This window comes from Cyclopterus lumpus, chromosome 10, assembly GCF_009769545.1.
Source record: "Cyclopterus lumpus isolate fCycLum1 chromosome 10, fCycLum1.pri, whole genome shotgun sequence".
Classification (NCBI taxonomy): Eukaryota; Metazoa; Chordata; class Actinopteri; order Perciformes; family Cyclopteridae; genus Cyclopterus; species Cyclopterus lumpus.
Window position 1 is genome coordinate 1,498,795 of NC_046975.1, and position 23,412 is coordinate 1,522,206.

At 42.4% G+C, this 23,412-nt stretch overlaps 1 protein-coding gene across 1 annotated transcript; it reads left to right on the plus strand.

Annotated features, from left to right (window-relative positions):
- The first annotated feature begins 677 nt into the window (after nt 1-677).
- Nucleotides 678-23,033, plus strand: ccdc142 (coiled-coil domain containing 142). Its single transcript, XM_034543484.1, has 18 exons — nt 678-810; nt 3,014-3,093; nt 3,601-3,635; nt 5,505-5,544; nt 5,980-6,233; nt 6,775-7,002; nt 8,178-9,511; nt 11,128-11,423; nt 13,749-13,835; nt 14,664-14,828; nt 15,850-16,016; nt 16,297-16,449; nt 17,880-17,994; nt 19,185-19,362; nt 20,474-20,584; nt 20,928-21,028; nt 21,914-22,082; nt 22,692-23,033. Exons 2-18 carry the CDS (start codon nt 3,033-3,035, stop codon nt 22,798-22,800), a joined length of 3,603 nt encoding a protein of 1,200 aa, XP_034399375.1. The 5' UTR covers nt 678-810; nt 3,014-3,032; the 3' UTR covers nt 22,801-23,033.
- The last annotated feature ends 379 nt before the right edge of the window (nt 23,034-23,412 follow it).

Here is a 23,412-nt window from a genome sequence, read left to right on the forward strand (position 1 = left end):
ATTGCATTTGGTTATACAATATGGCCTTGTTTTGTCTGTATTTGCCTGTTATTCATGGATTTATTCAATTTAAGTTAGTTTGTTAACAAAAATAAATATATAAGTTGAAAACTCAAATATTTTTATTTATTATTATTTTAAGTAATTTTGCCCCTTTTTTTGGTTTGAGCACCTGACCCCCAAAATGTCTGTGCACGTGACAGTATATGTGCTGAGAAACTGTCAGCTAGGCTGCTATGATGTCAATATTAATATCACTGTCTTTTTTTTGCTACAGTTTCAATGTCCATCTGTAGAATATATAAATCATAATTCCTAATTATGAGATTATGATTTCCAGGATCTTAATTTTTTCATCACAGTGCGGAAATGGGCTTCTATAGAGAAGGCATATACTGTACGTACCGTTGTTATGACTGGACTGGGACAATATGGAACAATTGCTCACGGAAAGCACCCGGAACAAAGAGTGTGTCTTTAAGTGCTGCATCATCCGCCATGATGCTCATCCTACAGAGAACCATTGGACTCCAGAATACACCTTTGGAAAGAGAAAACAGTCGGAGCTGCAGTCTGACACCGACCGTTGAGGGGCAGCAACGGGCCGCCCGGCATGTCGTCTGCCGGAAATCTATAAACAGAAGAAGAAGAAAACAGAAGGCCTGTTCTCCATAACGACCGGGGACGCTTTCTCCTGATTGGCTGCTTCTACATCCTGTGTTTACTGTTTTCAGGCTTCGCTAGCAGATGCTATTTTAAACCACACTGCCTTCGTGAGCAGTGGATTAACAAGTACATCTTAAACAAGGAGTAAGTCCATCAAAAGATACTTGGCTGTCGGCGGCCATTTCACTGAAGGGATGTGAAACATACAAACAGCGTACACGGATAACAAACGCCGTTAGTTGTAGCTAAATGGGCTAAAGCTGCTGCTGCTGTTGGAACTAACGTTAGCTCTGTGGGAGTATTCACTCTCAGTGGAGGCGTCTCGTGAGGACACGTGAGCGTCCAACGGTTCTTCCGTGGAGCCGTCAGGATGCCCCGGGGACACCTTTTCTAATGTTCAGTAAGAGTCTCGATAATGCGTTGAGGTTGTGACTTCTCCTGTCGAGTCAAACGTAACACCGTCACGTTAGTTACGTCATTGGTGACACGTCTCAGGGCCACTGCTAACGTTACTAAGGGCAACGCTTCGCCATCTCCCAACCCCGAGAGGGGCAGAGGTGGAAGAGGGTTAGATATCCTTTACTCAAGTGGACTTGGCATTGAAAGGATCTAAAAAAATACACCATTTTTATATTCAAATATACTCATATTTCAAGGCAAATACCTTAAAGTGAATGATCCCTGTGGGTGTTACTACTGTTGGTCGAGGTGATGTTAATGTGGCTGTTTCGTCTACAACAATGCATCATATATGATAAGTTCATTATGTGTTTAGAATCTGGAATCTGGATCAGTTAAGTATCTATAACCATTAGCTTTCAGGAAAATGTAGTGACATAGAAATTAAAAAAAGATAAAAACATTAGCCTCTGAAATACAGTTGGAAATACTCAAGTAAATGTAGCTCACAAGTGTCCTTAAAGCGTGATCACTTTAAAGGGTAACTGCAGACTTAATGTGTTTAAAGCTATACACTAAATGATTTGACTGTGATACAGCACATACATGCTGGTGTTAATATTTACATTTTTTACCAATTGGATAAAACCCAAAAAGCGGCATGTCATGGTTGAAAATAGCTCGATGAACTAGTCTTCGTCATGAAACGTTGCCCCCCTCTTATCCCCACCACTTGCAGAGTTGGGGGAGTGAGGCGGAGCGGCCGCAGTTTGTATTTCATGTCTCATTTGTGGTCTGATAAACAATAAATCCATCAAATTCGGTGACCTTTGTCAATTCGCTATTTCTCAACTAGATATCACAGATTTATTTGAATATTTGAAAGTGCTGTCCCATTCTTGGTTACACCATTTCAAGCCCTCACAGTCTCTCACACTCAACCATTTAACAACTGACGTCATTGAGTACCTGAGGGTTCAGGGTTCAGGGCTTTAGGCCTTAGGGAGACATTGGGATTCGGCCATGTTGGTTTTTTGCATCCTATGAATGGAAGTTACCATATTTGGAATGTGGAGGAGTGACATAGTGACGCCAGCTACAGCCGGCTACGGATTTTGTCAATCACCTTGTAGCCCCGCCCTAAAGTGTACCCAGATTTATGGTCTGTTTGACTCTAAATTACCATAATCTACTAAATGAACATCACGCTGTATTGAAGAAGACTTGAAACTAGAGATTGAGACCATAAACTAATGTTTACAATGTTTACTGAGGGAATACATCAAGAGAAGTAGAGTCATTTATATAGACAACCAGAGGAGTCGCCTCCTAGTGGTCAGTAGAGAGAATGCTGGTTTAAGACACTTCAACATCGGCTTCACCAGAGTTTTCTGCCTGGTCACCATCACAACTTACAACAATCGCCATTGTCTTTTGTGCTTGTCAAATGATGAAGGAACACCGTCTACTTCTGGAGGAAGTTCTTGCAAATGCCGTTAGGATCACTATAAGGAGGGAGAAGAACCAGAGCTTTTCACTGAGTGTCTCTCTCATGTACTACTGTCCGGATATAGTGACAGTTTGAGGAAATATGACAAAACGTAATTTCAGTAAAGTTATCAAATGTAGCTTTACTTACAATAAGGAAAATAAGTGGAAATTACCCACAATCATCGTACCACATAACTATTATGTACAAAAATGAGATAACACCATAACGGTGTTCTTTAAGCATTTTGGCTCTGTGGTTGTCCTTCAACCCCCATAGGTGTGCTATCGGTGTATTGATTAGATATGAATGGTTAGATAGTCCTGATGGGCAGGTGGCACCTTGCATGCTAGCCCCTGTCATCAGTGTATGAGTGGGTGAATGATGACATGTAGTGACTAGAAAAGAGATGTACAAATACTGTCCATTTATCAAGCATGTCATACCGTCTGTTCACAGCTCGGCTGCATTGTCTGGGATGGATCGCAACAACCCAGAGGTTCTGACAGATCCTGGCAGAGAACCTGGTCTGACAGCAGGTGACACACACACACACACACACACACACACACACACTCACAGGACAGGAGCACGTTTTTTGTTGTGTTGTCTGCATTCCCGCACATTGGAAGCCCACATGTGAGGTTGTGAACAGTAGCTCTAGTCCTCAGACTTTTAAACAGTCTTTAAGGTCACCTTGGTGCTTCTGCTGTGTAGCCGTTAGCGAGCTCCTCAAATCCATACATCCAATGGTTTACAAGTTGTAAGTGTTATATCAGAGATGATTCAGTTTTTATAACCTAGAAATGATCACTCAGAGGAGCTTTTGTATTTGACTATACCTAGTTGGACCTTTCAAAAGACATCCCTTCAATTAGTTTACCTTTCGAACCCCATTTCATTACATTCATGGTTCCTGAGAAACCGTGGAAAGTAATACAAGATCCAGCCTCGCTCTCATTTGAACATGTTGGTCCAGTGGTGAGACAGTCCTACATTTAGGTTTTGATGTTGTCGGATGATTGTGGTTTTTGTTTGTCTTCCAGAGAATCCTGAGTCAATCTGTCCAGAAAAGGAGCAGGTTAGTTAAGTCAATGAAAAACTTCATTCCCTGTCCATTGGATGTCTGTAATTGTAATAATGGGGGTTGTTTGTATTGAGGAACCCAGAGAGAATTACACTTCCCCCTGCAGCTGCGTGGAACTTTAAAGCACTTAAACTTCAGATCATTAATACAGATCATTGACTTCAGATCATTGATTTCAGATCATTACTACAGATCATGGAATACAGATCATTGACTTCAGATCATTGACTGCAGGGCATTGCTTTGGTGTCCAGCAGCAGGCAGCTGCTTTGAATGAATATCTGTGATAAATCCACGGTACACTACCTGCCCAGCAGCAAACTGCAGACATACTAAGTTAGAGACCAGCTGGTGTGGAGAATCTTGTTGAGTTTTCTCTACAGGGACAAGCACTTCATTGTTATCCACAGACTACAGTGGTGGGCCCTATTGCTCAGCACCGTGCTCCACAATACAAACAACAAGACAACAGTCTTATTCTGTAACATTTTGAGGGCTAAATAAGATGTACAGGACTGTCTCAAAAAATTAGAATATTGTGATAAAGTTCTTTATTTTCTGTAATGCAATTAAAAAAACAAAAATGTCATGCATTCTGGATTCATTACAAATCAACTGAAATATTGCAAGCCTTTTATTCTTTTAATATTGCTGATTATGGCTTACAGCTTAAGAAAACTCAAATATCCTATCTCTAAATATTAGAATATTTCCTCAGACCAAGTAAAAAAAAAAGATTTATAACAGCAAAACAAAATCAAACATTTGAAAATGTCCATTAATGCACTCAGTACTTGGTTGGGAATCCTTTTGCACGGATTACTGCATCAGTGCGGCGTGGCATGGAGGCAATCAGCCTGTGGCATTGCTGAGGTGTTATGGATGCCCAGGATGCTTCAATAGCGGCCTTTAGCTCATTTGCATTGTTGGGTCTGGTGTCTTTCAGCTTCCTCTTCACAATACCCCACAAATTCTCTATGGGGTTCAGGTCAGGGGAATTGGCAGGCCAATCGAGGACAGTAATGCCATGGTCAGTACACCAGTTACTGGTGGTTCTGGCACTGTGGGCAGGTGCCAGATCATGCTGGAAAATGAAATCCTCATCTCCATAGAGCTTTTCAGCAGACGGAAGCATGTAGTGCTCTAAAATCTCTTGGTACACAGCTGCATTTACTCTGGACTTGATGAAACACAGTGGACCAACACCAGCAGCTGACATGGCTCCCCAAACCATCACTGACTGTGGGAACTTCACACTGGATTTCAAGCAACTTGGATTTTGCTCCTCTCCAGCCTTTCTCCAGACTCTGGCGCCTTGACTTCCAAATGAAATACAACACTTGCTTTCGTCTGAAAAGAGGACTTTGGACCACTCTGCAACTGTCCGGTGCTTCTTTTCCATAGCCCAAGTCAGACGCTTCGATGCAGTAATCCGTGCAAAAGGATTCCCAACCAAGTACTGAGTGCATTAATGGACATTTTCAAATGTTTGATTTTGTTTTGCTGTTATAAATCTTTTTTTTTTACTTGGTCTGAGGAAATATTCTAATATTTAGAGATAGGATATTTGAGTTTTCTTAAGCTGTAAGCCATAATCAGCAATATTAAAAGAATAAAAGGCTTGCAATATTTCAGTTGATTTGTAATGAATCCAGAATGCATGACATTTTTGTTTTTTTAATTGCATTACAGAAAATAAAGAACTTTATCACAATATTCTAATTTTCTGAGACAGTCCTGTATAACTGAATCGCTATAGCAGTGGTAAAGCTTATAACATTGCAAGAGCATTCATAGATGATCCTCTAAAAAACACTGGCTCTAAGATTGACTGGCTTGATGATTTCCCTTTGTGTCTTTCAGAGGACTTCCTGCATGGTGACGGAGGATCTGAACACTAATGGTACTATGTGTACATGTGATAAGTCATCAGTGTCCAAAAACAACTGTACTGAGCAAAATCTCTGTCGCAGATCCTACTGCATACTCATTTTATACATGATGTACTACATGCTAACTTTCACTGTAGCAGTTAGTACACCGTCATTCACAATTAATTTGTCATTACTTCAGCTGGGAGCAGCTCCTTCATCTCCTTTGTGCGCTGTTCATTCTGTACACATGACATCTATTGCTTCTGTCCATCCTGATACAGGGATCCTCCTCTGTTGCTCTCCTGAAGGTTTCTTCACTTTTTGAAAACCTACACAGATTCACTCATGTAGAATGTCACATTGTTTTTTCCTGCATGTTCATTTCCTTTTAAAAGCTGAAAATGCCCATTGATAGGCTAATGTGACATGAAGACCTTTGACCAATGTTTCATCCGCCCCTCCAGGTTCCTGGTCCCAGAGGTCCATCTCCAGTTCCTTACAGCGAGCGGAGTCTTTACTCAGAAGCACCTTTAATCCCAGTCTGAAGTGGCTGTTCCACTGTCGCAGTCACGATGAGGAAGAGGTCGAGGGACATTTTGTAGTCGCTCACAATCTGGTGTCCCGGTCCTCTGCACGTCTCCTGCGTCTGCAACAAGCTCTTCTGACCGTGGCACCCCAGTGGCAGCAGGTCAGCTGGGCCCAGAGGGGATCTCCACAGGTGAGCTCCGGGGAGGGAAGCTGGATGTCAGCAGGTGTTGATGCGTGAGATCCTCTCAACCTCATGATTGAGAGAAAGAAGGAAGAACATTTCATTTCTCTGATGTGTGCTTTCATAATGTTGTCAGACACGTGGCAGCCCGTTTAGTCTTGGACCGCTTTCTGAGATGCACGGTTCTCTCGTGGTAGTTTTAACAAAACAGATGAGTTTTATGCAGCCTTCGGAGACGTTATGGTTTCATGTTGTCCATCAGTCTTACTCTCGTGAACGAGACATCTCAGGAACGCCTGGAGGGAATTCCTTCAAAACTTCAAATGTAGCACAAACGTCCACTTGGACTCAAGGATGGACTAATTAGATGTTAGAGGTCAAAGGTCACTGTGACAAGATGTTTAAATAATTGAAAAGGGAAGACAAAGAAGTAATGATATAATGGTTCAAAATAAGAAATATAGTTTTGAAGGTCATTGGAGTGATTAGAGAGAAGAAGCAATGTCCTAATCTGAGTTTCAAACCCTCGTCCTCTCTCCCTCCCTATCAGGTCTGTGTTAAAGGCATCCCAGTGGATGGTGTTATTCTCCTCCTGCCCTCCTCCTCCTCCGTCCTCCAGGGGCACTACACAGCTCTGTGGAGGCTGCTGGAGCAGCGGTCCCTGCTGCTCTTCATACACGAGTACACCAGGAGGGCTCGCCTAGCGGCAGCGTACGTCTCCAGAGTGAGCCACCTGCTGGAGGAGCAGCTGGAGAAATCCCACCGGACACCTCAACAGGTCAGGCTGAACGACAGGAAAGCGTTGAAAAACACTTCATCCGATTGTCCTGTGAAACACATGGACAATCAGCACTGTGCTGCTCCTTGCAGCTTTTAAGGAAGCAATAACTTCCTCAGTGCTGATGGCCTATAAACTATATTGTTTGTTTATTTATTTCATAAATTATTTATGTATTTAAAAATAATAACAAATGAGACACGAAATTGCTTTGTTTGACAGGCTATTGTGTGCATTGTCTCCGTTTGCGGTGCATATATTGTAGATTCAAAAAATTGAAAATCAAATTAAAGTTGTCCACTCATAATTCAATTAATTTCAATTAATTTTGTATAGCCCAAAATTAGAAATTTGCCTCAGAGGGCTTACACATATGACATCCTATGTCCCTCACATCAGAACATGAACAACTCAAATCAATATGACAAGTAAAAGCACGACATCATCTGACAGCAACCCTGTCAACACCTGTTTTATTTATATATATATATATATATATACATACTGTATATTAGTTACAAATAGTAATGAGTCAGGTTTCATGATAGGGCCCCTGATAGAACCGCTTCTTCTGTACAAACCTAAATATGTCAATTTATCAAAATATGAACAAGACTTGGGGTGGGAGGTTCATTCAGCTGCTGAGTCCGACATAAACCCGCCTGGTAAAATTGATATTCTCATAATGACAATGCTAACATGCTAACATTAGCAGGTATTATGTTTACAAATTCTCCCTTTGAGTTAATCCTGTTAGCATCCTAATCTGTCACAATATGTACTTGCAAGCCATCCAATAGTTGAGATGTTTCACAAACAAACTCAAATGTGACGCTAGAATATTAACGTCTGCACAGTGTCATGCCAATCCATCCAACAGTGGAGCTCTGGTGTTGGACAGACGGAGAGCCGACATCAACTGTATGCCCCTCTGGTTTATTTAGACAGGGCTCCTATATGGCCGCTAATGTTTGAGACCTTTGGCTTCTTCTCATTTGAAAAATGATTATAAAAACTAAAATATGTTTGTATTGCTCAAAATGAGATACTGAAAAAAATAATGATGTTGGTCTCAGCAGTGATACTCGGGTACGGTAGCAGCCGCATATAGAAGGATTTCAAACAATACCCCTGGTGCTTATTCACAAACACAAGCATCCTCCTCTCCTTTCCAGACCCCGTCCAAATGGTCTTCAACCAGTGTTGGTCTCGGCTCACTGAGTCAGGAGCTCCGGGTCCATCTCAACCACTGGTCCTGTCTGTTCTCCAAAGTCCACTCTGACCACTACCTGAGACCAGCTCTGGTCCAGCACCCCCGGCTGCTGGTGGAAATCAAACAGACTCTGGACTTACTTGTTCTGCAGGCACTGGTGTTGATGGGACATTATGTGTATGCCATTCTGTGTGCCATAGCCCAGACCCAATTAGACTCTGTACCAAGAGAAGTCCTGGAGGACATCTTAGCTGGAACAGACCTGTATAACCAGGCGGTGGGAGAGCAGAGAGCGCAGCACAGCACCACCCAGCTGAGGACTGCAGTATTACAGCAGGCCCATTATTCCACGCCAGACTGGAGTCTTCCAAACAGCAAAGGGCGTCACCCTGCTGCCTTCACAGTCAAAGAGCTGATGATGATTTTAGCGGTGCATCAAGCAGACATGGCAGCCAAGCAGCTGCACTGCTGGGCCTCTGAACAGAGCTGTCCCATCTGTCAGGTCCACACCAACCCCGAGGCCTACGCATGTCCTGATAGCTCTGTTAGGCTGGTGGCCAGACCCCGCTCTGGGACCTCTGCACTAAGATCTGAGCTGACCTGGGAGCAGCTGCAGCACACCTACCTTAAATCCTCTCCTCTCGTCTCTATTCATCATCAGTCATCATCTAGTCACACCTGCCATACAACTCCTCCTGTTTACATCCATGACCCTCATTTGGACAGGACTATCTTTGAAAACCACCATCCGGTGTTAGCCAAGCCCACCTGTGTCAAACACAGACCAGAGGTCTCTAACAAAGACCAAACCAGCCAGTACCAAACATGCATATCCCAGACTGGTCTAGTCCAGACTAATGTGGAAGCTTCGGACTCAGTCCAACCAAATCTAGAAAGTTTAGAAAACCGTAAACTATTGCAGACCAGTCACCCCCTTCAACCACCCCCTTCAACCACCCCCCACCGTCTCTCGGCCCAGCCCCTGTCAGGGGTTTGCCAACGGGACCATTCCTCAGTAGAGCTACTTTTTCAAGTGCTAGTTTTCTCCAATGACCTGCTGGCTCCCTTGGTGTCACATCCACCGCCACCAGAGGCTACACCTGAACAGCTGCTCCCAGATACAGGGCCAGAGGTGTTATCACCACAGGAGAAGACTGACGTGATGATTTTAAATGCTCCCAGTGGAAATCCAGCTGATGCAGTGGAATGGAATACAGGAGGACAGAGTACAGAGCAGAGCAAGGACCGACATGTGGAAGGAGCTCAGCAGGAACGGGCTGAACTGAATCTAACAAGGTAAGAAGCTGCTGCCAGGTTTGTCAAGATGAACCAGCCACTGACCGTTGATGCACCATTGTTAAGACATGGGGATGCCTGTCAGATTCTAAAGACTAGTCTGAACAAAGACTGACTTAGGACCAGGCTTAGTAGAGACCAGCTGGTGCAACCCGCAGCCAAGGGGCCATAGATCAAGTGCACTAGCGTTTCCTTTAACCCCGCCTCCCAGCCCTCTGTCTCGAGCTCGCTTACATGAACAACAGTACATTATAACTTTGGATTCAGCTATTAGAGAATTGACTTTTTAAAAGCCAATGATTTAAATAAAGACTATTCAAGTGTTCATACTGGGAAGTTGATTCACCTCTCAAATGCTTTCATCATGTAAGTCTAGCCCTGGGGCTTGGATGGGACTAGATGGATGTTGGATGTTTCCTTTTGGAACACATTCACTACGTTTACATGCACACTAATAATCCACCACAATACGAATATGACCATATTCCAAATGTGATGGGGTCATGGAAACAGCATCGGTTTGGATGTTCTGAATTAGTTCTTATTCCAAAAATATCAGGGGAATATTCTTTTTTTATTACCATTTAAACTGCTTCGAAGGAATACATTTTCGGAATAAGTTCAAAACACTAAATTTTTGGTGCATGTAAACGTTGTCATTGTTCCTGTCTGTCAGCTATATGAGACTGACCAGTGGCCAATCAATCAGTGCATCTCAAATCATTTTAGGAAACTTTGTGTCATGCATTTCAATGTTGCCCCCCTCAGGCCAACAGTAGAACTAAGAGGGCAATGAATCCAAGCAATTACATTTCAACATTCATTAAGATGCACACAACAATTATGTTTTTTGGACTATTGTGGATGGATGTCGGTCATCAACACATTGCTCGTGAGTCATGGAGAGACCTGACTGGAGAACTGAGTTTCTGTGCATTGTTGTGGATGCTTAATCTATCTTAATATATGTTGTGTTTTGTCTTGACCGGTGACTAGCTGGTTAAAAGTCCCTAAACACAGGACGTCGAGCCGATGTGATGTGTGTGCCAATATTACCGATGGTATTACCTCATACCATCTCAGGTCATATTCAGACTGAGAGTGACAACAGATTCAATTCAATTCAATTTCAATTCAGTTTATTTTGTATAGCCCAATATCACAAATTACAAATTATCCTCAGAGGGCTTTAGAATCTGTACACATACGACATCCCTGACCTTTGACCTCACATCGGATCAGGAAAAACTCCCCAAAAATAACCTTTGACAGGGAAAAAAGGGAAGAAACCTTCAGGAGAGCAACAGAGGAGGATTTAAATGTTTTTCAGGCCAAAGACCCCCAAACAGATGGAGCAGGGACCCCCGACGATATATATATAGTATACATTTGTGTTTTATATTTAACTGGGCCTAGTACCTTTCATAATGATGTAACTGTGATGTATGTCCCCTGATCTGCTAGAATGAGGACATGTTACAGGGTGACTTAGCAGGGGAGCATTGTTGCACTGACCGTTACTGGACATGTTACCATATGCACCAGTAACGTGGTCTGACATATGTTCAGTGTTGATCTTCATGTGACCACAGTCCATGTGTGTGTGTGTCCTTCAGCTCTAGAAGTGATAGGAACCCAGAGAAGGAGGAGACAAGGGGAGCACAGGGGACAGCAGTGGAGACGGACAGTCTTCGGTGGCCTCACTCGGTCCAGTGGTTGGACCTGGGCCAGTCGCTGCTGTTTGCGGATCTGCTTGGCCAGTACCGCACCCTGCTGTGGACCCTCTGCAGCAACGCCCTCTGGCTGCAGCTGCATGTGCCACAAGCAGGAAGCAGTGCGGGAAGCATCAACCTCCAGGACAAACACAGGGGCTTCCAGATGCTGCACAGGATGAGTCAAGCTTCAAAGACAGGTGAGAAGATGAACAGTGAGGAGGTGTGCATACAGCCACTGCCTACAACACAGTCATTCATTATTTAACCATTTGTTTATCTGTCTGTCATTAATTACTTCTTCAGTTTATTGCTTCCGTTACTCCAGGTACAGTGCTCTGTGTGTTTTAGTCATTTCATCTGATGAGTTCTAACTTTCATTCAAATACTCACTGAGAATAGTAAATATATATTTTTTTAAGATGCTAAGTTCCAAATTCAGAGTAGATCTATGATTTGAAGCCTTGCCTCCACACGGCTCTCAACATGGTGACAGTCGAGTCAGCGGCTCGCAGCTTAAGGTGCTAACATTGATAACAGCAGCAACAGTGTTTCCATGGGGATGGGTGCTACAATTCAATAGTGACGCTGGGTTGGCGCCGTAGCATGAAGCATATTAGCATGAAGCATGTAGCATGTAGAATGAAGCATGTAACATGAAACATGTAGCATGAAACATGTAGCATGAAACATGTAGCATGAAACATGTAGCATTAAGCATGTAGAATGAAGAATGTAGCATATAGCTAGAAACATGTAGAATGAAACATGTATAATGAAGCATGAAACATGTATAATGAAGCATGAAGAATGTAGCATGAACCATGTAGCATTAAGCATGAATAATGTAGCATATAGCATGAAACATGTAGAATGTATAATGAAGCACGACACATTTAGCATGAACCATGTAGCATTAAGCATGTAGAATGTAGCATATAGCATGACACATGTAGCATGAAACATGTATAATGAAGCATGAAACATGTAGCATGTATAATGAAACATGTAGCATGAAGAATGTAGCATGAAGAATGTAGCATGAAACATGTAGCATGAAGCATGTAGAATGAAGAATGTAGCATATAGCATGAAACATGTATAATGAAGCATATTAGGTGACTAGATGGATGTTGTTATACATGCTTCATTATACATGCTACATGTATAATGAAGCATGTAGCATGAAGAATGTAGCATGAATCATGTAGCATGAAGTATGTAGCATGAATAATGAAGCATGAAGAATGTAGCATGAAGCATGAAACATGTAGCATGTAGTATGAGCCCCCGCAGACGGAGCGTGAACTCCAAGTCTCTACGGAGACGTTTATACTCTAATGCGCTGTCCTTACGCAGGAGGGCGTATAAACAAAAAGTACTGTGAAGAATCAAAAAGACAATGAGTGTAAGGGGAACTTTAAATGTGGCCATAGACTGCAGGTGTAACCTACAAACAAAAACCAACCTCCACAATAACAAGGGGGGATTGTAATTATCTTCAAACTCATAGCTCATATTGATGAACTACTTTATTGTTTATACAACCCCTTTAAAGAAGCAAATCCAGTATTACATGTATTATGAAGCAAATAGTTTACAGGATATTCAACCTTCTTTAATTTGGCAGCAAAATATTTACTCAAATGAAGATCTTTAAGACCTCCTGTTTCTAAAGGATCTCAAGATCAATTGGCCTATTTGGTTTGACTGTAGACATGTACATAATGTGTCTTCTCATTCACATGAACAGAGGAAGGAAAATAACTCAGCAAGCTGTGCATGTTACAACTTTAAGGACACAATCATTTAAATAAGGGCTATTCAAGTATTTATATAGGGAAGTAGATTTACCTCCAAAGATTGATCTGCTAATTTACAGATGTCTCTTTACCAATGGTAGTCTATGGGGGAAAGTATTTTCGGGGCCCCGTGGCATCACATGGTGGACCCAGAAATTGTAATTTTATTTTTTGTCCTTTGCTTCAAAGACTGGCACTTCCTGGAGGTTTGGTTTGACATCAGCCCGCTTTTAACCAGGCCAATTCTGGGCTAGAGGTGTCGTTTGAGTCCATTGTTTGCTTTTTTCAGTCACCACCATGTCAGACAGACTTGTTAACCTCGTTCTTTTTCCATCAGTTCACCGACGCTACGTGACAGTAGGCGTGGTTTCATCTCACAGCCCATTGTTTAGCATTTTTCAAAATGATGCCGTGCGTGTCCTCTGGGCTCAGAGCTGGGGGGGAGCTCCATACATATTCTGTGGATCAACTTCCCCAATAAATGGGAAACAAACTGAGTTTAAAATGTTTGCTATGCAACTGTCAGCTGTGATGATCAACATAAGTTTATGTATTTCCTCACCACAAGCGTTGGAGCTTTCACTGGCACAGGGTCGTCTCCCACAGGGAGCATCAGCAGTAGCAGAAGACGTTCCTCTCTATCTTTATATATTTCATAAAAACATTTGGCAGTGGAATTGCAGGTCCACATGACTCTTCTGGGTTTTGTGCTGTCTGTTGTAGATCTGGTTCCAGAGGAGTGCAGAACCATGCTGGAGGACTTCTGTCTGTATCTGTTAGTCATCACAGCACATGCTCAGTGGGACTATGGTTAGTACACACACACACACACACACACACACACACACAGAGACCAATTTAGCTGTTATTGGGGACAGCGCTGTTGGAGAAACATAAATAATATGTACCAGTTGGAGCATAGTCTCATATGTGTACGTGGTGCAGTGTTTTATGTTTTATGTGCAGTGCGTTGAAACCAGTACAACACTTGGCCTGTGGTTTTGTTGCTTGCAGTTTTCTTTAGAACCGCTCATACAAACTTCAACTTTACACTCAACACTGCTCTTCATTTGGTCTTCGGCAACACACCTGAAATTAGAAACAGACAAATCCCCAGAGGCAGACCTGACCGTGAAGCAAGGCCTGGGGGCCCTGACTTAAAGAGCCCCAAACAGCTACAGAGTTATTCTGATGTACTTCTCCTTCAGAGGAAGACAGGAAAACATTGGAGTACTACATTTACCTGGCCGAGAAATGTTACTGGTTACTTTGCAGATTGAGATTTTATTCACAAAATATGGACAACATATGGACGGCCTGTAGAGTGAACTGCAGGCACAATGCTACACAGAGCGCGGTGTGTGTGTGTGTTTATTTAAAGTTGGTGATGCTCCTAAATTGCACCACATTTGACAAAAAGCACTCCCTTGGATCCCCAAACAGCCGCCACATATGGAATCGATCCGATAAGTGGTTCTCAAGATATGCGAAGGACAGACAGACTACTCAGGACCAGATCACAAGCTTTAAAGCTTCATCTGGACGTCAGAACATTGCACAGAGCGTCTTATCCTTGCTCTGTGTTGACTGAATCCTTCTGTTGCATGTGTTTGTCTCTCACACACTCTGTCTCTTCAGAGGTGTGCAGGAGTTTAGGTTCGGCTCTGAGAGACAAGTGTCTCAAAGCTGTGAATCAGAGCAGCAGCTCTGGGATGATGTCAGTGACCATGGAGCACCTCCTGCTGCTGTGTCCTCCTCTCCTGTCGTCCCTGAGCTACCAGCCCTCAAACAGCAGGGCCTCAGGTAAGAAGACATACACAAGAACATCTCTTCACTCTTATATGAATGTTCTCTTACTTTTTCTGGCATTGTGGACTCGTTCTCGTGAGCCACCTCAGATTCAGCCCCTGCTCCTGACTTCACAACACATGAGTAATCATGATGAATACCTCCTGGGCATAAATGAGGTGCGACATTTGCATAATAACGTACCATATACGGTAACTTGTCCCATATGTCTGAAACCAATACAAAAAAAGATGAACTTTTTAAGGTTGAAGATTATGGTTTGGAGGTTCCTAAAGGAAATGGTATACTTTAGAACAGTGTGCCCTGTGGAATTAAAGGACCTGATAACGAGTGCTGTTAATGCCGTGTCGCCTGAGTATCATACTGTCACTGAGTGTCACACAGAAATGGTTCCATATGAAAAAAGCTTTAAAAAACCCTCAGCCGTGGCTACACTTCTCACTGACTCATCGTATACAGAGTCGAGCATGATAACGTCATTTATGAAGGATCTTCTACCGCAAAAATAGCTTAAAAGTAAATAAGTCATATACAATAAATCTGTGAAAAAGTCATTTTGGATAACAGCAGACTAACTGCACATGACTCCTGCGACAGTTCTGGAGAACATGTGTGATTTGGGTTTGTACCATGGAGGAAATTCAAAATACGTGAAAACTGGTGAACGTGGCAAGTTCTCCTCCGAGGTGTTTAGGTTCTTGCATGAGGCCCAATGTTATTCAGTCACACCTGCAACCTACCTTCCTGCAGTATCATGTTACACCACTTTACTTCAAGCCGGTGTTAATGCGTAAAGCTGCTGTGGATAGTCAGCCGTTTTGTAGCTGAACAACAATCATCATGTAGCATTAGCCAGCTGTACGGCTCTGCTCCATAGACCGCTCATGCAATGGGTTCAGATTGTCTTCACCTTCCTTAATGTTCTTTTATCCAGTAGCCAAAGTGAACTGTAGTTAATAAACAACTGTCTGCTAGCTGAGACTTCTCTCTCTCTCATCCCCCCCTCTCCCTGCAGGCTCTCCTAGACTCTTCCCCGCCAGGCTCACTCTCCAGAGACAGACTGTTAGCTTGGTGTTAGCCACCGTGCAGCTGTCTATGGTCTGGGTCATGTCCAAGGCTTACCAGTTCCTCTCCTCCTGGCGCCTCAACAACTTCCTGCTCATCACACAGGGAGACCTCAAAGTAGGTTACTGATTAATATCAACCATCATCAATTGAATGTATTTCAATGACAGGCATGAATAGACGGTACAGTGCAGTGAACTTGAAGACACCACTTTGTCAACATGGTAGGCACAGAGTTCACAAGCTGATTGATACGACTCATGTATTACAGGATATAGTGACAGATTGAGCAAAAATGACAGCAAAGTGTATTAAAGTTACCGACTGTAGCTTTAATTGATTACAGTTCTGTCCAATTCTGTCTTGACAAAGTGTTTTATGTGTTGTTTCTCTGCAGGTGCTGAGGGAGTCAATAGAGATAATGGTGCATCAGACACAGTCCCTGATGATGGATTCAGATAGTAATCAACTTTCCACTCTTCATAACCACAACCAGCTTCTGCTGAGGAAGCAACTTGAAGCACTGGACAGGGCTGTGTCCGAGCTGCAGGTGACCTGTCTGCTTTATTCTACACAAGCGCAATAGACAGTGAATCCTCTTCCATTTTTATTTCAAAGAAGAGACTGGTACCCAGCAACACGTCAGCTGGGTTTGATAGGGTTGTTTATATGTTGAAGAGAAATACAGTGAAACCAACAAATACACAGGTAACACAAAAGAGGAAAAGTGACACTTAAGGAATCACATAAATTACAAGATATGACACAATTAACCTGTTAACCTGGCCATTAACAATCCACTCTAATATTTGAATCAGATTATTGACTAGTTGCTTTATTTTCTGACAGAGAACTGTTTGACATCGTTTTCTGACTAGCAGATGGCCTGAGCTTCATACCTATCTTCCATCTTTCTGGCTCAACCACCTCAAATATCACAGTTTGAGGGGCAAGAGGGAACTGCTTAATTTCCTTGGCACCAAAATCAAAGGAATGAGCCCAGAGTGTGCAGCCTATCACTTTGTAAGACTTGGTGTGTCCTTTTGTAGTCCAGTGTGACTGACTTGTAAGTTATTATTGAACTCATGGGAATAATTTCAATACATGATTTCCACACTTCATCTGTGACAATGGGCTATTTCCATTTAGTAAGATGTTGTACTGTTGAGACACAGCTTTAGGATTTGGTTTAATAGTCATTGGACTATCTCAAGCAGGATGGGGAGGTTTCTGCAGCTGGACATGAGCACTCAAAAATACTGAAAAAAATGGGAGTTTAGAAGCTGACATTTCTGCTGCAGTTGCTGGAAAGAGACGAGGTGATCATTAATATAGAAATACCAGATTCTTTTCAGTATTGGAGACATTTTGCCACGATATAATAACCTTTTTAAAGAACCAACCTGTCTGGTTTGATTTAACATCCAAATGATAAGAGGAGCCAGCAAGGTGCTCTATGCTTTATACAGGTTGGCCCAAACCCAACTTTGGTCAAAACATCATTAATTTGCTGTGGGCCAGAAAGTAACTTTACATTGTTATGGCTTGTGAGGCCCGTGGCTCTCCAACAATGGGACTGGTATGCTCAGCTGATCATCTGCAAACAAAAAACTGTTTTCAAGATCAAGAATAAACTTGAACATTCATGTCATGTTTGACAGATGGAAAATATGGAAGAACACTTGGGGATTGGAATTCAATACAAGTATTTGAGAACTTTCATCAAATTGGCACAAAATAATGCTCCCCTTTGATGATAGGTCAATGTATATACAGTCCACCGCTAATAAAATCAATATGATGGAATAGCCTGCAGAGTTGGTTCATTCCTGCATTACCGCATGTGTTAATGAATAATGTTTGAATGTTTCTAAGACCAGATGTTTTCACTTTCTTCCATTCTGCCAGCATGAATGTGGCATTATGCAGACCAAAGCATGTGGACGTCACTCATCCTGATGCCACTGTTGTTTCCACCAGACCTTCTCTTCTCTGGTGCTGAAGACCTTCTCCAGCAACTGCAAGAGGATGTCAGGGGAGATCTTTGAGCAGACCATGCCTTCTGCTAGACACTGGAGACCCAGTCTCAGGACAGGTACGGTTGTTCAAGCCCGGTCAATGTAGGAACTCCTCACACTATATCTAAGGAATGCTTTGACACACGTCCTCTATCAGAGGAACACCGTCCTATGTTGGATGGGTGTGTATATTAACTGTGCAGTAGATTCATTTTTAAAGGTCATTTGTACATTAAAGATGGAAAGTGGAAACCTCAACAGACTCTGCAAGATACATTCTAAATGTTCAATGAATAAATTAATATCTATACAGTGGCCCTCCGGTGCCGTGAAACCGCACATGGCGGTGTTTGGTTTGTCCTTTCTAGGCTACTGTAGTGGTGCACCATGATGGACTCCCTGAAGAGCTCCCTCTGTAGATATGAAGGGATCATTCTCAGGTGACGGAAACGCAACAATTAAGGTGTTTCAGGTTATTATACACTAATGAATATTATATTCCCGCTCTGCCAATAAATCCCCCTAGATCCTCCACACTGCTCCTTTAAGGTAATGTTCATTTTGGAAATGGCCCATCCTCAACCTCACAGACACCAAATCCTAAGGTCACATACTGGCAGTGACAATGCTCCCTCCGGAGATAGCTTCCACTGATCTCTGACCATGTGCTGTGTACTCCGTGAGCTGACGGTGCCATGGAAAGGGGTTTGGGGTAATATGCTTCCTCTTCTGGGTACCTGTCAGGGATGACTGAGCTATCCTAGTGTACAGGAAGTTTCAGTAGTCCAAGAGATTGAAGGCACAGATGACCTTCTCAAGGTCTTTGAATGAAAGAAATGAGGATCGTATAATGTATTGTTTGCTAGGATGAGCTAGCTAAGGAGGAGTTGTTTGTTTGTTTGTTTGTCCGTGTAGACCTGTCTGCACTCTTACACTCATACAGTAGAACTTCCTAGTGTTCTTTATTTGGACAGGTCAACTGACATAATGCATGAACAGTTTCTCATAACAGAGCTCCCTCGTGGCATTTAATAAGATTTAAATCAGATTTATTGCAGCATAGTCTGATACCCACTGCATCACCTATTCATACGTAGGTCAAAACATAGTTTAACATAATAATAATCAAATGAAAATCATAATAATATACTTTATTTACACAGCACTTTTCAAAAGAAAGTTACGTGATACTGGGCTTCCAGAGGAATGCTCACACAACTTTTCACATCTGACTGTGTACTGACAATTGTGTATTACTCTTGCACAGGTTTTCCCAGCAGTCCCAGTCAGTATGCATCTTTGGCAGTTCAGACTGTGATTGGTCAGGTGTTAGAGGGCGTGGCACCATTGTCTGACGATGCCCGTATCCAAGCGCTGAGTATAACAATGACAGCTTTCATGGAGGCGTGGATGGAACACATCCTGAAACAGAGGATCAAGTTCAGGTACATTGTGTTCATACCGTCATACATTGATGTCGACCAGTGTTGGAGAATACCACTGAGGAGATTAGGAAGACCTCGAGATGGGGCGGCACTGTAGCCTCATCCCTAAAGAGCATATAGCCGACACATAACTGCACAGTCAGGGTCTGATTCCCAGCCTGCCCATGTTTCCTGTCCATCCTTATCTCCTCACCCAAGTTTGCTAAATTATAAATCTCACTTGATCACCCATTGGAGGCTGTTAATTATGAACACATGTAAGTAACGCCCCCTAAACAGTATGTAAGGGCAGCTGTTGCCATGTGTAAATACCCAAGAATTGGAGAGATGCCAGCACAAAGAAAGTCTGTAAGAAGAAGAACACAGGCAGGCAGGCTGATTGATTGATTGATTGATTGACTGATTTTTTTATGAACAGTAGCGGCGAAATCAAGGTACTGTTAAATAAACTTAAATAAAGTAAACGTAGAAGAGAAGTATGTAAGCCGTTCAGAAGATGAACACATGCAGTCGTCCCAGAGTTGTATTGTCTTCATTGACCCGTAACTAAGTCCCATCGTAGCGTTAGCATAGCATTAGCACTTCTATAAGCTAGCTGCTGCAGGTCTACTGAATGGCTACACGCGCTGCTTTTGTACGAGTGAACAAAGACCTGCCAGCTTTACAGGAGCGTCTCCATCACAAGGGGACGTTGTGGAGGTTCACTTTAACACTGATCAATGGACCTAGTGTATTTCTAATCCAATTTATATAATTACTCTAAATTTGATATGATCTTCATTTATTTTTATAATGTTTCAAACGTATGTTTCCTGGTGTTGTGGACTGAAAAAAGATAAGAAAACATCGGGGACTCCCAGAAATCAGTAGGTAGTAACACCATATGAACAAACATTTGTTTATTGAATGCTTCCTGCATGAGGCTCAATGGGACAGCATTAAAATGTAGCGTAATGTAAAACGTCAGGTTATCATTTCTACTCAAATGTTCATGAAAACATGGCATTTCTAGCTGTTACTGCTATCTTGTTACCGTTTGATGCTTGTTGTGTGAGAGTGAGTGTGTGCTGCTGGTATATTGTGAGCACAGCTGTTTGTGGTTCCTCCTCAGTGTGCAGGGAGCTCTCCAGCTGAAGCAGGACTTTGATTCTATCAGAGAGTTGATCCAGTCGGACAAATACGGTCTGTCAGCTGAACTCCACCAACGGCTGCTCAGCCTCCGGTACCACATCCTACCCAACACCTCACTGTCCATGACGTGGTTTCAGGTTCTGTACCTCACAAACCAATGTGTGGACTTGTTTTCAAATCCATCAAACCTCCATATTTGTTCCACACATGTTTTGCTTTAGTGGGAACTAACTCCATGTTTAACATACAGTATGTTGACACCTGACTGCGTGTTGCGGGGACAGAGAAAGGTCTCAAACAGAGTGGACTTTCTGTTCATGTGATGTCAGATATGTGGCTTGTCAGTCATAAGCCATGTTCCTGGTATGTAAACGCCAGGCTACACCTGTGCTGATTATTTTGCTAAGCAGGTTGATCCTTCTCTCTGCCTGCAGGGTTTTCCAGCAGGTGGACTCAGCAGTGGTGTGTCTGCTCCAGCAGCCTCAGGCCAAACCAGACCTGCAGTCCAGAGCCTGGGAGCCTTTCAAACGCTGCTGTGAGTATCACACCACTCGCCTCCATAAAGCCATAGTTTAAACCTGAGGAACACTTACAAGCAATTGGGACTATTTGTTGTGCACAAAGTAGCTCTGTGAACACCTTGGACAGTGTGGATTCACTCCAGTAATGAGGACACTAATCCTAGAGAGACATGTAAGGTTCTTAACTGTATTTTTACGAGGCTCTGTTGGAACGTAAATGAACTACACTTTCTGACACATTATTCAATTCAATTCAGTTTATTTTGTATAGCCCAATATCACAAATGACAAAATTGCCTCAGAGGGCTTTACAATCTGTACACAGAGGGGTGCTGCAGTGACACACCTGAGTGCTCTCTTTTAGAAATTAACTTTTATGATAAAGAAATAACAAGAGAATACAAAATGTGTTTATTACCACAAAGTAGCAGAGCTTTAGTGGTTATTTCTTAATTTAAAAAAAGTCTACTATTACTGAAGGAAGGAACAGTAGACAGAACAACTATGTGAGGACTTTTATTGTGAAGAATATAGGAAAATAAATGTGATTGTCCACCCTTTTACAGCTGCTCCTGTAAAAGGGTGGACCATGGTTTTGTGGTGTAATGTGCATTATATATATTTGCGTCATTTTTATATTAACCAAAATGAAACGTTTATATGACTTATTCATATATATATATATATGTGTCTGTGAATTTAGTGTATGCCATTAAACGATGTGAGCAGCAAACTTCAAGATGGATCATAACATTATTCCACTCAGATGATACATCCCGTCATAAATCTAGAGTATTAGATTTGATCAGAAACACATGTTGGTGACGCAGTAGATCATTGGTTTGATAAAAGAGAGAATGGACTCGGAGTCAGTGGCAGCAACCTGTGTGTCTCTTCAGGTCCAGCCAACAGCAGCAGAGACAGCCTGGATGCAGCAGTGGGGAACAGGATAACCAACCTGAGGTGTATGGAGGCTGAGGACCTGACTCAGGCGGATGCCTCCGTTGTGACGGCTGACGTCCCTCCACTGAACCCCTCCAGCTCTGGAGAGCCCTACATTGTTTCAAGGTAAATCTTTACAGCTGTGATTCCTCAGCGATATGGTTTGGAATAAGTATCGGACTCAATGCCTGTCCCTCCCTTAAAAGATGCCATGTGTAACTGGTGAAAATGTTAGTTTAAAACAATCATAGAATGAACATTATCAACAGGAAGTGTTGTGTTACTGAAATGAGCATGCTAACCAGCTAACCAGTTCATTTTGTATAGCCCGAAATCACAAATTACAAACTCTCCTCAGAGGGCTTTACAATCTGTACACATATGACATCCCTGACCTTTGACCTCACATCACAGGGAAAAAAGGGAAGAAACCTTCAGGAGAGCAACAGAGGAGGATCCCTCTCCCCGGATGGACAGATGAATAGATGTCATGTGTACAGAATGAACAGCATTACAGAGTTACATAAACATTGAATGAATATGACAGAAATTATGAATAATGAGTAGTAGGTTTTTTTAACTTGAAATGCTGACCCCTATGTCCTCGGAGCAGGGGTACATACGGCACCTATAAAGTACTCTGGGTTCTGTGCTATTAGTAAAGACAGACCCACCTGTGCTGTTGTGTTGACATTCAATAGTAATAAATGTTCTGTCTTTACTTTGTGCTCCCAGTCTAGCTCTGGGGGTTGCTCAGCGGGAATGGTTGGACCTGAGGATCCAAAGCAGCACTCGTCGCTGGAGGCTGTCGGGTCTGCAGTGTCTCTCTAAGTCTGAACCCTGAACATACACACACACAGGGCCGGAGAGGGGCCACTTTTCAGCCTGGGAATTTCAGGCTCAAGACCAGCCCACTTTTTCCATGGTAGTGGAAATTGGATAAATGAAGTACCAGTTCAGCTCTTACGATCCTGTAGTTTTTGGTCAAACAAATAATGTAAAAGTTAAATACAACAATAATAATCCACTTAAGATGAGAAGTTCACAACACATATTCCACAAGGATAGGTTGATAAATTAACAAAAGCAGAAATAAATAAATAAAACATTTGAAACATATCCCACTCTTCAACAAAGAGGCATATTGAACTAATGTTTACAGTTCAACTCACAGTACAGTATACAGTCTTATCTGCTGCTCCGAAGCTCAGGAAAAATTAAGTCATATTACTGCATACTTCAATATTATATATCAATATTTGCATAATATTTGCAAAGTCTATGGATCGCCATATTTTGGGTGATATAAAAAGGCTAATATTTTAATTCAATTTAATATTTTGCTTGGGAATAGGTTGACAACGATACAACGCTATTTATCAAGGCTACAACGTTAGCCGAATAGCTACGTTGCTAATCATTAGGCCTTTGTCTCTCTTTACCAGTTGCCACTTGT

What these genes read in the sequence shown, in the direction of transcription:
- ccdc142 (XM_034543484.1), top strand. Translation starts at nt 3,033, where the DNA reads ATGGATCGCAACAACCCAGAGGTTCTGACAGATCCTGGCAGAGAACCT. An exon ending in CTCAAACAGCAGGGCCTCAG is followed by an intron (nt 14,829 to 15,849) that starts GTAAGAAGACAT and finishes CTCTCCCTGCAG; the next exon opens with GCTCTCCTAGACTCTTCCCC. An exon ending in GAGCCCTACATTGTTTCAAG is followed by an intron (nt 22,083 to 22,691) that starts GTAAATCTTTAC and finishes TTGTGCTCCCAG; the next exon opens with TCTAGCTCTGGGGGTTGCTC.